We start from the raw sequence: 15895 nt of genomic DNA on the forward strand, positions 1-15895 counted from the left end.
CTCTACTTTAATGCTGGTGTCAATTAATACTCTCATCTCATGTATTAGAACTCAGTACCCTAACATGACAGTCAGTGTATCCATGTAAGGGGCTTTTAACCTAAATGGCTGGACTGCATGGTAATGTGACATTTCCTACTGCCAGCCCCAAGTTTAACGTTTTGTCAGCTTTAAAGGAAATGCCAATTAAGGTCTCGTTAACCTCTGTCCCATGGCGTCTGGGAAAAGCATACTGATGGACAAACTAGGGATGAAATGTGCTCTCCATCTCTCGGGCGGAGTGTGGATACAAAGAGGGATAATTACAGGCAAGGTGGGAAGTGTTTTCTTTGTGGAAATGGATCTTTTATTATTCAGATAATTGCACAAATAATAATCACCCTAAACGTGCTAAACAAAGGTAGGTCAGTGAATGTTATTACCATCACAGTGGTGTTGACTGATTGCGTTTTTTCTTTTTTTTCCATTATTATTTTCCATCAAGCAGAGAAATGTTCACATTATGTTAACTGTTGCTGCAGTGTGGATCAGATTATTAATCAGCAACGTTCACAGTATTAGCTTGGAAGAAAGGAGGTGAGACACTCAGACGGTAGCACTACCTTGAGTGTAATTAGGGGATGCCATTTAGTTTGGCTCAGTTATGTCAACAGTCAGCACTGGAGCCCTTCCAGACACCTGTAAAAAAAGTTTAGTGGCCTTTCTACTTCTATTTAATTAGTTCAAGTAGCTTGTAACTGATTCTGTTTTTTACTTATGTGGTGCTGCTGTTGATCCACTGCATGCTGATCCAGGACACCGACTTAACTCAACAAAAAATAATATGGATATCAAAGAGAAAGATAACAAGCCATGATAGGTATTAAAATAATTAAATGGGGAGTTCTGCATTTTAGGAAATAAGCTTATTTGTCTTCATGATGAGATAGCTGTAGATGAGAGTTAATGAGATTGATACCCCTCACTTTACTGTACAATAAATATGAAGCTACAACCAGCAGACGATTAGCTTAGCATAAAGACTGCAAACAAGGGGAAATAGCTAGCCTGGCTCTGTCCAAGGTAAAAAAAAAATAAATAAAAAAAAAATCAGCCTCTCAGTATCTCTAAAAACGTACCAATTAATACTTTATATCTTGTTTATTTGAACTGTACAAAAGCCAAAGCGTAAAAAGGATTTACATTACGTGTTGGACTAATTCCTGGTTGGCGTGGTTACTTCCTGGAATCTCAAAATATAACATGTTAATCAGTGAGTTTTACAGGCGCTGGTAGGTGTATTTGAACATTTGAACAGAGCCAGGCTAGCTGTTTCCTCTTTTCCAGTCTATGTGCTAACATGAGCTAACCGGCTGCTCCTGCTAGCTTCATATGTAGCATAGAAACCTGAGCGTGGTATCACCATAGACAGTAAAAGAAAATGGACAAAGTGACGTCGTTGTTTTCAACGGAGACCAGTGAAGTTTATTAGAAGCACTTTTCTGGTGAGGGCTGAGCGTTACTGCGCAGCCTCAAACTGCTTGACTACGTAGGTTTGACGTGAGCAACCTGTCTGAAAGTTGGAAGTCTTATGGTAGCTGTGCCAAGAGAAATCTCAATCATTCCGAATCTTGCAGAGACGGAGAGCATAGGTATATGTAAGGAGATAGGCACAGGCTAATTATTGCTAACTAAAATGCTAGTTAACATTAGTAATTAAACTTAAACAGATAATGTAAGTCAAAACTGCCTGCAAGCTTCTCCTGTACTGTTCGGTAATTCCTCTACTATGCGACAGTAAGTCGCGTGGTTATGACACAATCGTTAGCCTATTTTTACAAAAACATAATTTGCTATGGAGCCATAATGTGAGGTACAAGGTAATGGAGCCTTTTATACATTGTCGTGTTTCTTTAGAAATAAACAATGGACAAATAAAGTCTTTAAACGCTTCAGATGTAAAGTTATTCGCTGTCAAAGTGACGTCAAAATGAATGGCAGTCAATGGGATGCTAACGGCAGGTGAGTGCTAGGTAGCATCAAAATGGCGCCATAGGAGGTACGCTTTGTGGAAGCTGGCTTACCCCCTTGGGTATCACCCATCTCATCGAACTCAGGGTGAGAAAACACAGAAGCGTATTTACAAAAGGTGTTCGAATATTTATATTTTTTAAAAAACCTGCATGTTAGCAAAAGTGAATAAAAATACCTTAGTTCTACTTTGAATTTTTTTTATTTATTTATATTAGTCTCTGTTTCTGTTCTACCCTGATTTGTTGTCATCTTTGTTTCTTTGTCTGCGGTGCGATCTGCTGTCTACTGTGTGATTTCCCTGTCTCCGTGGCTCCATTGGTGGCTGCAGGCGATTGAAGTGGGGTCCATGTGCGGCGTGTGCTGTGTGCTGGGAGCACGGCTGCTGTGCTCAGCCTGTGGACTGTGAAGGGCGAGGAGAGCCAGTGCAGGTCTGGGATGGATTTAACTGTTAGCAACAAGGGGTGTGATTGATGGAGGGCGCTGTGTAATTAAAATACCACTGTGACTCTCTTGCCGTGACCGTTGTCGGTGGCTTCAGCCTTTTCAGGTAGGAGCAGAACAGCGCAGCCCATTAAAGCCCCACTGTCTCTACCCCCTTGGGCTCTGGTTTCAGACAAGTGTTCACACCTGCTGGGATGTGGTACAGGAGATTTAATGATTGTATTCACTTCCATTCTTAGAGCACGGTAACTCAAGACTTCTTTCCGTTGGCCTTGACGTCTTGACTTCCCTGAAAGGAAAGGGAAAAAGCCTTCCCCAGGCCTCCATCTTAAATGGATTTTTAATTAAATTGATGATGTGAGACCAACATACCCACACTAATGGTTGGCTGTGCTCCCTGTGGTCCTAATGTGTGGGGTCTGTGTTTGCAATTTCCAAATGATCATTCGCTGCTTGATTTATGTTGCTTCCTTTGAATTTGTTTGGAAATCAGTTCAAAGTAGTTTTACAGAAAGTAAACGTGCACAAACATGCTGTCGCAGAGGAACGAAGGAGCAGCTGACAAGGTCAGTTTGACATTCCGGTCTGACCGATTTTTACAGATGGAGCTGCAGGGAACCAAAGACAACAGCGCTCATAAACAACACCCTGGTGCCAGATCTGTGTCTTGTAAACACAATCTCCCACCTGACCAGTGCACCACAGTGGGAAGACAAATACCAGAGAACATATACACACACACACACACACACACACACACAGCTTGTAAGAGCTCTTTATTGACAACATTGAGCCTACAGCCCCTTACCTCAGCCTGGACCTGGAGATAGTTATAACTTTACAGGACTAGGATGGCATTAATCTATAGTTCTTATTGTCAACAAATCCCACAAAACATAAAAACCTACAATGTCCATCGCTCAGTAAGCTACTTTATGACATCCCTACTCAGTGACAGCAGAAGATGTTAATAAACAAAATCTATTTATAAAAAATTTATACTTTAATTCAAGTAATGTCTTAAAAAAGCTGATCACTGTGGGTTTTTAGCAAAAATGAGCATTTGTTGGGGATTATATTTAGCTGTGGATTAATACAGACACTATGGCAGAGAGGAATAAGCCATATCAGACTTTAGCCCTATTCACACTAGAGGATGGATACCCGACCCGAGCCCAACGGGACCCAACGGGACCGAACGGGACCCAACGGGAGCCGATGGGCTGGACAGATATTTAGAAATGATGTTCGGGTTCGGATCGGTCTCAGTCATTCATTGAGTTGGCCCAGCAGCTTATTAACGTCGGTGCTACATTCTGTTCTGTTGACATTTCCGAATACCTTCCTACAGTTGCTTAATAAAAGCGGGCTTTCCACACAAACAAAGGTACATGTGTCATTAGTATGAGAAAAAAATGAGATTTTAACTGTGTCAGGCTCGGACATAAATATCTTAATGCCTGTCCGGCTCGGGTCGGGTTCGGTTACTGCTCTGTCGGACGTGGGCTGGGCTCGGACAGAAAAATGTGGCCCGATCCGCACTCTAATTCACACTGCAGTAGTATTATTTGGGGACCTCTAGTAATTTGTAATACTCTAAATGTGGAGGTGCCTGTGATCTTAATCCCATGCGAACCTGTTATGTCTGTAATTTGTAAAAAAAAAAGTCAAAAATTCCATCGCAAATTACTGCGTCAAACAGAGGTTGTGTCATAATATTAGTCCTGTGCGAATTGGCATCTCTGTGATATGGGGGCGCTTTGGCTGCGTTGTCACTAAATAATAATGAACACATTTTTTGGCATCTTAGGCCTTTATTTGATAGGACAGCTAAGGTAAAGGGGAGCGAGAGGGGGAATGACATGCAGCAAAGGGCCGCTGATCAGAATTGAACCTGCTGCTGCTGCCGCGAGGACTGAGCCTCTGTACATGGGGCGCACGCTCTACCAGGTGAGCTATCCAGGCAGCCCGTGAACAAATGTTTTGACATCACTAATGCCGTGTGAATGCGCTGCAGGAAACAGACATGGGGGTCATTTCTAAATCAAGTCAATACATCAATTCATTGTTGGTTTTCTTGGTTTCAGATTTGTCAACAGTAAGACAAATATAGAAAACCACCAGCCATGTCCCCTGGCCTTTAAAGCTATAGTGCATAGTTTCTGTCTCCCCCATGAGGAATTCTAAGTAATGACAACAATTCTGTCGGTGCATCCACATGATACAAGCCTTCCGTGTTCGAGCTTCACCCCCACCCCTCCTCCACGCAGTTGCTACTGTAGTATGCAATGGTTTATCTATATGAATTATGATTATGTTTCTGGTATACAGGTTTCATGTGAGACACTGTAAAATATGCTGAGTCTTCAGAAGAGTATGGCAGTGCAGTGGTTTAATGACTAACCTCCTAGTGGCGTGAGTCGCTGGGAACTAACCATACTATGTCAACTTATTTTACCTAACGTATGGCCAGGGAGCCTCCCAAGGACACTAAGCTATGCTATGTCAACGTATATGTTCACATGATTATCTAACTTGTTACCTAAGCTACCCAATATAAGCTGCGAAATGTAAAGCCAAAATCAGAATGCATATTGGCCGTGTATTTCTCCAGACCTTCCATGGAGTCTGTAAATGGATGCTGAAAGTTTTGATGTAATAAACCTTTTATAATCAATAACAGCATCGAGCGAATCTCTCTTCCACACATCGGCAACGCAGCACTGCAACTAAGACACAACACTACGAAACCAAGGAGGACACGGAGGATTAAAAAAACATGATGGACTCTTCAGAAGAGGTCATTATCTTTACTTGAGTTTCTGCGCGCGAAAGTCGCCGGACGACACCAATTTCTAAACATAGCCATACTGAGAAATACAGAGAGAGTTGTGTGGAGCTGATAGTCTAAATAAGCTTTGTATCAACTCATTTGGCAATGGCTTGAACGTAACGGACATTCATTATTATAAAAAAGTTACGCACTGAAGCTTTAACCCTAAATCCAAGTCCCTCAAATAAACTTTTTGTGGAGAGCAGTCTGTTGGTCCCCAGAATGGTGGTGCATCCCAGCAAAATCAGTGGACAATCATGTTCTGATTCATACAATGTGATATAAATACAAACACATAACAGTATAAACATATGCACTACAAAAATGACTCAAAACCCCAAAGGCAATAAACAACTACAGTAGCAGGCGAAGCTACAGTGGCCTGATGTGAGTACCCAACCATGTCATTTAGATACTGTATATCGGCCCAGGAGGACCAGCCGAGCACCGTGCACAGGGAGCGACATATCAGCCAGCGCCTCGAGACAGACCGGGGCGTTCTTCTGCCTAACGGGAAACAATAAAGGTCAGAGGGACACCAAGATACACCTAGCACAGATGGTATTCCTCAGTGAGATTGAGGCTGAGAAAAATGCATCTTGATACCTGTACTGCTATATGGGAGTCAAGCCCCTTTCTGTACAACTAAGACACTCTAAACCACAGGGCCTGCACATAATAACCGAGGTTGATGCCGTAAATCCAGATGGATGCACGCTGTTAAACACATTTTACGGTTGCTTATTTCACAGATCATCCGTCTGAATGAACAACCTTAACCTGCTGCCGTGCTCAGTCCCACAGAAAACAGTCTTTCAAATGACAAGACTAGCACACTTTCTGGAAAAGTAGATTGTGAGAGGCTCTACATACTGTATTTTTCTTTTCCATTGCTTATATTTTCAGCATGAATTCATATAGCGAGATCGACCCTGAATTAAATAACTCTTGTCCAACGCTGTCCCGTTTGGAATATCGCACAGAAAGAGCTCCAGGATGATGACCAAAAAAGACAGCTCGGAAGAGATAATTAGCTCTGTGTAAATGCGGATGATTAGTACTTTAGAGATAGGCAATTTGTCTGCTTGGCCGTTTTCTTAAACATTGTGTCTGAATTAGCTTATCTTAATTAACATGTAGTGATACCTCCTAATCCTCCAATTACTGGAGGAACATCTTCTGGAGCATCTGCCGGTCGCTCATTACACAGGTAAGAGTCAGTAATACAATTAAAAGCAGCTTAGCATTTTGTAGATTGTGTAAGACTGACACAGGCCCCCAAAGAGTCATTTAGAGTAGATGACGTCTTACAGTATATTAAGCAATAAACATAATGGACATGGAGATACACACACCAACTTCATTTTTTCTTAATTCCTTCTTATAAAACTTGCTTACTTCACATCATGTTGATACACTTCTACATAGAACTAAAGATATATGGAGAAAGTGAATGCCACTGCCTGAAATCTGTAACCATTACTTAATCCATCTTAATTTATTTTTACACTATGTTGGCAGCCTTTCAGATTGTAGATATATATATTTTTTAATCTTACAGAGTAGTGGGAGGCATGTAATTGGTAGGAATTAACAAATAAGATGAAGAGTCGTAGGCCATGCTGCAGCTTTGTGACACGAAAAAAGATTTGACCTACAGACCGACATTGCCATAAACCCTAACCCATGCTACTAAGATGGTTTAAAAATATATACTATCAAATTTAGAACTCTATAAACTTCAGAGGCAGTGCATTACATTGGCTTCTCGAACATGCACACAAATACAAAAACAGGTAAAGCAGGTATAAATGTGCTGGAGGTGCTCTCTCCACTGTTCACTGTTGTTTGCTTAAATCCCGGCCAATAAATCAACTTAAAATATTGGGAGGTCAGTACCAAAACTATCTATCTCAGTATTATTGCCTTGCAATTCTGCCTCCATAACCACCTCTATGTGTCAGAAATTCCTCTCAACATGAGAAACAAGGCGCCACACTAAAATATGACCCGGAGGCATTGCATTGGTTTCGAACATCAAGCTGTCTGCTCAGTCACGGCTATGTGGGCTCTCTGACCAAATCAAACAAGAAATGGCCCTTTCCGAGCCTCATGACTGCGAGGGCTTAGCATTGCAAAAATGATCTGTGATGACGTGTTGATTTCAATATGTGTCTGACGAAACTAAGAAGAAATACACTGCCTTCCCCAACGGGAACGCAAAATGAAGCTCAGTGTTTGTAACGTTTTTCCAAGGCCTGCCACAGGGTGTGCTTTTTCTAATAAAATCATTTACACAGTCTACTTTGGCTTTCCCTTAGGAGCAACAAACCACAGCTCTAATCATGAAAGCATTCTGGCAGGCTTTAAAGGCACAATCCGTAATTTACAGTTAAACAACAGGGTCATCCTGCTGCCTGAATTTAAAACGTGGTCATTCTAAACTATTGTTTTCGGATGCTTAAAATATTTCTCGTCTTGTTTGTATATCAGTAATATTTGTGAACACAGGAGTAAACGTATAGATATATATTTTTAGAATACTTTCATATAAATAACGCCCGACTGCACAACCTGTAACTAGAAAAGCAGTGCTGGCATGCAAGAAAAAATAAGAAATATGCATAATGAAAGAGTAGTAAAAAGAAAACAGCTGGTAAAGTGTGACATCTGAACTAGCTTTGCAAGTCGTGCCTTAAAATGACAAACGGCAATTCTCAATGTAATATACTTTAATGGCAACAAATATAAACACAAAACAATATTCCAGTTCTGTAGCATTATGAAAACAGAAGATAATTCAAAAATAAACTTAATAAATCTGAAGATGACTAATACGACAAAGCAAGTAAACATAAAATATGCAATAAAACAAGGAACAGCATTTATCCGACCAATTAAACACAAAATAAAATCACTCAACAGGAGTCCCATACTTTTTATGTACCGTTACAAATGTAACTGTATTTACACCACAGGGTAAACACTGTTCTGAGCTCCCAAAGGCAGTTTTACATTTCCTGGAGAGTCGACGATATTCCTCGAGTCCTGAGAGTACCTTGTGCTATACCTATTCTTAGAATTGAAGGAACACGCACACAAGCATTTTTCTTAAAAGGTATAAAGCTAAAACAAATGCGTCACAGTCTGATAAATACAACAACGAGGCTTCTTTTTCAAGATGTCCTGCCAAAGCTGCAAAGCCATGATGGCACGACATATTGTGCTTTGCTTCGCTATGAAAGTTTAAATTTAAAGATGCCGATTTAAAGTCCACACCTCGTTAAAACGCGATCCCTGCATTACAGTAATGCAGATATTATTTTAAGAGCTACAGTCAAGGTTGACTTTTAAACTAAATGTTAGTTCATAAATAGTTGTTTGTCATGTGTACATGTGGTTTTGCAGCTTGACCAGAAATGAAAAACTGCTGTGAAGCTTCATAGGAGTCCTGGAGTATTTTTTAACATGAGGAGTTATCATTAGTCATGTATGGTTCCGTTTAAGGATTTATAGCGTATTTATAGGATGGATTTAAAGTATGTAATCCCAGGCAGCGTAAACATGGCGATTTTTTTCTCTCAATATTAGATTTGAATAATAAATGAGTGAAATCTAAGTGTGTTATTTGGAATCTCCTCAAACAAAAGCCCTATTCTGTCATTAGTAGCAATGCTTTATGGGAATCCGCAACAACATAAAATTACCCTCTCAGTTCAAACTAATTTCCCATTCAATGTGATCACCATTGTTACTTGCATAGGTATTTCAAACTCTCCAAAAGCCCAGCAGTGGTAAATGTAATCAAAAAATAATACTAAGTACATTTAACGCACAAATGTCAGACTGTGGATGATAGTCCAGATCGTTTAAATACTGATGTAGCACACCAGTGTCAGTAAAATGGTTAGCACAAGACTAAATCCAAAAATAAGACATAATGGTAAAAATCTAACTATAAAAAAAAAACAAAACTGAGCCTTCTTTATGATTAGAAATTAGAAAACCTGGATATCATTTTTTTTTTTTGTTTATGGCACCATTCCTCAAGTCAAGTGCAAATGATCAAAGAAAGGCAACAAGAGCAAACACGCAAGAGTCAGGGAGTACAGTAGAAATGATCCAAACATGGCTCCTGCATCAATCTCTATATTTTCAGTGGTACCTGTGCATTCACCCAGTGACCTAAAACCATTACTGTTGTACAAAAAAAGATAAGAGTCAGATATTTAGCTAAAAAGCTAATAAACATAAATACGAAATATATAGTCGAGATCATTTGTGACTGAAAGAGGTCAACCAAACTTCTGTAGGATTTGATTAAGAAGCTATTCGACAGGGTCTTTGGGCCCTGAGCGATATGACTGGAGAAGGCGGCTATGGTGAGGCGGGGTATGGGAACATGTGTAGGTCAAGAGGTGTGTCTCTGCCGTTGGCTTCCTGTTTTGCCCCTCTGCCTTTCATACTTGAAAGAGACAATAAGGAAGACCAGCAAGGTGACGCCCTGGATCCCTGCAAGCAGGAAGAAGTAGTAGTGCAGAGAGCAGTCGTTGATATTACCTGGAAAGAGAGAAAACAGGGACGTTATTATAATGGAACATGTACCACCTTAGCTGAGACTTCACACAGCCCAGACACAAGACTCAAAATTGTGAGCTGCACGCCAAAAATGACAAATATGGTAATTTGGAGAACAAAAGAGTCAGTCACGGCATATTCAAAGGGCGACAGCAGGAGGGTGCTTTTTTATCACAAAGTACTGCAACGTGTTAAAAGAACACCAAAGGCAAAGGTAAATGGCCACAAGCTCGCAAGTGCGGCAGGTTGCGGCGTTTTTGCTAGACATAAAAGGCAGGCTTGAAGTGAGCGTGGCAGGGAAACGCGATGCTGTCGGAAATTAGGATTCAGTGGATGGGGCTCGTTACTACTCATCTCACCACAGTGAAACCTTCTGAAAGTGAAGACGGTTGACCCCTTCTGCACTGATACAGAGAGGCGGTATTGATGATGTGGGACTGAAGCATCAGAAATAACAGAGCAATATGGGCCCTCAGCTGTGATTCGAGCCAGGGAGTCTTTCATCGGTATTAAAGGACGGTTTGTTTCCTCATGGGAATGGGATGCAATAAAAGGGAGGAAAAAATAAACTGATGCCTCCACTGAGATTTGCTCTATGATGAGGGAGGGGAAGACAAACAGACTGAAAGAAAGAACTGATGACACACAATACATTTCAAGCTACCCATTTCTTTTCCTACTGGGTCTAGAGACTTCAGCCAGCAGTAGGGCTGGGTATCGTTCAAACATTTTCGATACCGGTACCGGTACCGATACCAACACCGTGACTTTGATACCGGTTCCTAAACGATACTTTTTCCGATGCCAGTTTTATAAAACAAAAAGAAAATTGCAACATTACACATTCGGACACAAATCTTTTTATCTATTTTTCAGCTCCTACTACATGTAACGAGTTTTTCCTGCGTGTTTCTACGACGTGTAACGTTAGACAGCCAATCACAGACATAATTAGATCTTGGTTTGAAGCATGCTGCGTGCTTATTGGCTCACCGAGGCTGATGAGATGTACTCCTTAGGTATTGAAATTGGGTATTGAATAACGAAGTATTTTTCGATACTCGATACTTTAGAGGCAATTGGGTTGGTGCCTAAAAAGTAATGAATTCGGTACCCAGCCCTAGCCAGCAGCGTCCTCATTCTGCAACAAAGCTCAAGATGAAAAGCTCTAAACAAATCCTGTTTTCGCCTTGCTAGGGTTTCACATGAAGGGCAAAACAATTGTCTCCACTGTTCAAGTATGGAGACAATTGGATTGCCATTAGAGCAGCTTTTGTCCTCTTGACCATGTCAGGCCAGACCAATTGACTTTGTAGCCAACAGCGTGAGATGAGGCTGTTTACTACTTTGCTGGACGAGGCGACATTTTGGGGGTGTTAAAGGTTGCCTTATACTGAGCAAAGGAGGAATTCTGGTTTCCCCCCTGCTACAGCATATTCAACGTTTTATTTTAATTAACAGGCTCCATGTAAGGCACAGTTACACCAGTGGACAGATACCTATAGCTTACACCCTACATTATCGTCAAATGAGTAAATGTGAAGCCCTGGAGCAATCTGCCGTCTGTCTCAGAAAGCTCCCATTAGCTTCTTCATGTGGAGCTGTCACACCCAATAAAGAGCCAGGGAAAGAGAAGTAGGCTTGATTTTAATTATACATGGGGGCAATTCTCAATTTAAGTTCTGCCTATTCACATAGAGCGTGTGTGTGTGCGTGCGTGTCGTGTGTGTGTGTGTGTGTGTGTGTGTGTGTGTGTGTGTGTGTGTGTGTGTGTGTGTGTGTGTGTGTGTCGTGTGTCTTAATTATACCTGGCCCCTGGGTCAAGATGGTGCTTATAGACTAGCAGGATTTATTTCACATCTTAGATTTTTGGCTATTTCATTGAATCATTTTGGAATGTGTTCAATGTTATGCAGGTATACAAGCACAGCAGAAACTAGATACTTTGCAAACCTTTTTTTTTTTGCAGTTTCTTAACTTTTTACTTTTGGAGAGAAAGTGAAAAAGTTCAAATATACAGTACACTTGAGGTCATAACCCTTTACACTAACAAAACCAGGCTTTGAGCAGCTGAGTGATGTTGTAAACAAACCCAAAGAAGTGCAAAGCGGTAAGTCTTGGGGGGGCACGAACTGCGTGGGCATACCTGCATACCTGCTATTTTAGTTCACGTATGTGCAGCAGCACAAAGTGCAAAAAGGCTGGCTGAAGTTAAATATAGTTTAGAGGGTGTGACGATTTAATAGGTACACTCTCAGCCAGTCACAACACTGGTCTTATCGCTCTGACACAGCTGTTCCAATCACAGCGAAGTATGACATCAATAGCTCAACAAATGGAAAGACTTTTTTTCAGGAAATTATGTTGTTGTCTGTATGGTGCAGAGTGGCGCGGACGTGAACACACAGGCCCAAAAATCTGCAGTGGTGGGGGATTTTTTTTTAACAGTGAAATTAGTACAATGATGATAGGAATGAATAATCAAAAAGCTCATATATCATTTATCATATAAGGTGGTGAAGCAACTTATATGATCACATCAATCCAGTCAACATTTCAGTCACTGTATTTCATGTTGCATATAGTTACACCGTACCGCATTTGCTTCGTAATGCATTTCAAGAATAAAACATGACATGCTGATTTTTTTTTAAATTTTATAAACAAGTTGGAAAGTAGTCTATCCTGCACAGGATGAGTGAGCTCTGATCCCACGTAAACAGCAGAATGTGGAGTTCTAAGCGTCTTGTATGATGAGTGTACAGGTGTATAGGGTTATTATGTAGCAGCCTGGTGTCATTTGGAGGTTAACACGGTGAACGGTTGTGCGTAATGGCACTTCTCTTTTTGGAGGCTGTAGATTTATCAGCATATCTGTCCTAATGCCTTCGGACGGCTGCAGGGATTTCATGAACTGAAGGAGAAGCTTTTCATACAGTATAAAGCAGCAGTGGACAACAGATACTGTAAGAATCACTCATATTAATTTATAGATCAGTGCAGACGGATTTACTGACGTTCCTGCTTAAACCACATTAAACCACTTTTTGCTTTTGTGCTCACGGGCGCACGCCCTTGTGCAATGTTTGCATTTCAGAACCTTAGGAAATGGACAGCGGCCGACACGAACAAACACGCCTATTAACTCGAAAATAAAGCCGTAAAGTAGTAAAGTATCTTTCAACTCAGGACAGCGCCACTTCTCACAAATACAGATAGGATTGGAGATGAAAAGTTGAACTGACACGGAACCGCGATCAGCTTCGTGGACCTGGTGGAACTCTCTGCACTGGTGGTGGATGTCGATGCACTGCATCATTAGGTTTTGCTTTTTTTAATAACAAATCTGGCCATTTTAGTCTCACTCTGATTACCTAATGCACATGCACGCACTGTATAGTGGGGGGATGGAGGGGGGGTCACTAAAGAGGCGTTTTCCTCCGAGAGACGCTGCGATTGGTGGATAGGATATGGAGCAGGGGACTGACAGCGACATAACCAATCACACTATGACAGACGCTCCACTTAGCACCAACTGCAATGTTTAATTTTAAGTGAATGTAGCCTACTGGCAGTCTGGTACACGTGGGTGCTCAGTATTTTCCGTGGGTGTTCGAGCTCTGGAGCACCCACGGTATCGGCGCCTATGCTGGGGAGAGTTTCATTTTAATTTTTCCATTTATATTTTAAGCATTATTCCGTTATTGCAGTGCATTTGCTCCAAGTGTTTGATCTGCTGTTGTTGATAAAATCATCAGATTGCAGCCAGAAACAAACGTGGTTTTGAGACATCTATTCTCAGCGTAATGTCTAAGACCCATTTTCCACCAAAATACCAACAACTTGCTTTCCACTGCCTCATCCTCCCACCTGTTTAGGTCTTTCCTCCCACCTGTGCACTAGGCACTAAAATACCACAAAGAGGAGCAAAGGGAATTTTAAAGTCAAAGCGCTGCTTGTGCTGTTTGTTGCGCTGCCACTAAAATAGGGCCCTAACAGTTTACAGTCATGCTGGCGCCACATGCTGATGTTTAGCAGGTATAATGTTTTTGTTGTTTGCCATCTTAGTTTAGCGTGTTAGCATGCTAACATGTTATGGGTTAGAAATGCTAATTTCCTAGGTTTCCAGGAAAGAATTAAGGCACGGACACACTGGGCCGATAATCGGCCGTCGGACAGTCTGGCGAGGTCAGTGACTCGAGTCTGTTCGGTGTGTTCCGTGCCATCGTCCGTCCGAGGAGCCGTCGTCCTTCATTTTGGCCGATTTTACATATATGATATAATCGGCGGGGCGGGCACTGCCGGCAGTCATACTCAAATGACCCATCTGATTGGTAGAGTGCTAACCCGGAAACGGGGAGCGGAATGAGCGTGACTAGAGTCTCTCAAAATCTGACGAAAATCTTTTAAATTGACCTTTGTTGATCTGAAATGAAGACAGATTCAGCAACTGCATGGCCTATTTCTCGCTTAAAATTTTTCAGAAACACATTTCGGTGAACTATTTTAGTACAATATGAGATCGTATTCTGAACAAGCCGCCATGACAGCCTGTCTTTGAATTTCCGGAGAAACAAGACCCATGTGACCCATGTTTTCATTTTTGGGCGACAATACAGATTAGCTTCCGCCTGCTGTTATGGTTATGTCTCTTCGGTGTGTTCGGAGGCATTTTTTTGACCAACTCGGGGAGACTGATCAGTCCAACTGTCTTTTCTGGCCGTCTGGTTGGTGTGTAAGCAGCTTTAGGAAGAAACAGGACTTTCCTTCAAGGTAAACCTTTTTAATCCAAATGAGTATTCACTATTATTTATCTCATATTGAAAGCTTAATTCTCCATATACTATGTTGAATTGTATGCTTGCATGTTTAGCTGACTGCTGTGCACTGACTAAAACACTGTCTTGGTTACAACAGCAATTCACTAGAATGAATTAATTGGGAAAAAAAACAATTCAACATCATGACTATTTTCCCTATGATTAATACCAAATTAAACAGTTCTTTCAAGAAAATGTCTTAGAAAATCATTTTAAAAAAATGACATACTAGTACAAAGAAAGTGTTATCAAATTTTGACCGGCTGCTGGAGGAAAGTCAGTAGGATTCATCCTCTCTGGACTATGAATGTCTGTACAAAATGTCATGTCATCCATTCAATAGTTGTTGAGATACTTCAGTCTGGACCAGTGCTGGACTGATTGACTGGCCAATATTGTCATCCCAGGGTTTTACATTACTGACCTTAATGTTTACTAAAAATGTACTTGGTGCACATCCGAATAACACTGGATAACAGTAAATCTGCTGTTTGACATGTCCTGAAAAGAGAGGACAACACGGCCTACAGTAAAGAGTCACCATGATAGGAGGAGGAGTTTGTGTTTGGTTATTCAGAATTTTCGAGAAACTCTATTCAAACTTTAAAATGTTAGGGTAGTATTCAGCTTTCAAATCACATTAATACTTTTTGAAATATTCAACCTTCTTTGAGGGTTTTAAAAAAAGCCCTTCTGACATTTTTACATTAGTGTGTTTTGGATGGAATGTACAGACTCAGAGTGGGGGATCCTTACTGACTGAGTGAGGAGCAGCAGATGCAAATTTATTTTTACTTTGCTATACCATGCACAGTTTTAACTCATACATTTATTTTAAATCAAAATGTAAGGAATGTTGTGTCCTTTCTAACGATACGAACAGAGCCAAAAGTTTAAGTCTGGTGAACTCCATGGTTACATGTCTGTGACCGGCACAAATATTCCTACATTTTGGTCCAAAAAATGTAGGGAGAAAAATGTATAATGTTGTGCCTTTCTAACAATGTACTTAGGGAGGCAAACAGACTTTCATATGAGGCACAGTAAGCTTCCAAGTGAAGCGAAGTCCACCAACTGCCACACTGCCTCCTGTATTAAATCATACCAGAAATACCAGGAGAAGTACAGAAACAGGCCCTTTTCAGACAGCTACTGTCCTCACATTTCTTACACAACACACACCATTCTTGCACAGGATGTTCAGCAGGGT

At 41.1% G+C, this 15895-nt stretch overlaps 1 protein-coding gene across 4 annotated transcripts in view; it reads right to left on the minus strand.

Moving 5' to 3' along the window:
• Nucleotides 1–8005: 8005 nt before the first annotated feature.
• The window catches only part of slc15a4 (solute carrier family 15 member 4), a 35974-nt gene continuing 28084 nt past the window's right edge, over nucleotides 8006–15895 (minus strand). For all 4 annotated transcript variants that reach the window (XM_031300706.2, XM_031300708.2, XM_031300704.2 and 1 more), the window contains one exon: nucleotides 8006–9847. In XM_031300706.2, the coding sequence (XP_031156566.1) occupies nucleotides 9699–9847 (149 nt within the window). In that variant the 3' untranslated portion in view covers nucleotides 8006–9698. The remainder of the gene's footprint in view (nucleotides 9848–15895) is intronic.

This window comes from Sander lucioperca, chromosome 2 (genome assembly GCF_008315115.2).
Source record: "Sander lucioperca isolate FBNREF2018 chromosome 2, SLUC_FBN_1.2, whole genome shotgun sequence".
Lineage (NCBI taxonomy): Eukaryota > Metazoa > Chordata > Actinopteri > Perciformes > Percidae > Sander > Sander lucioperca.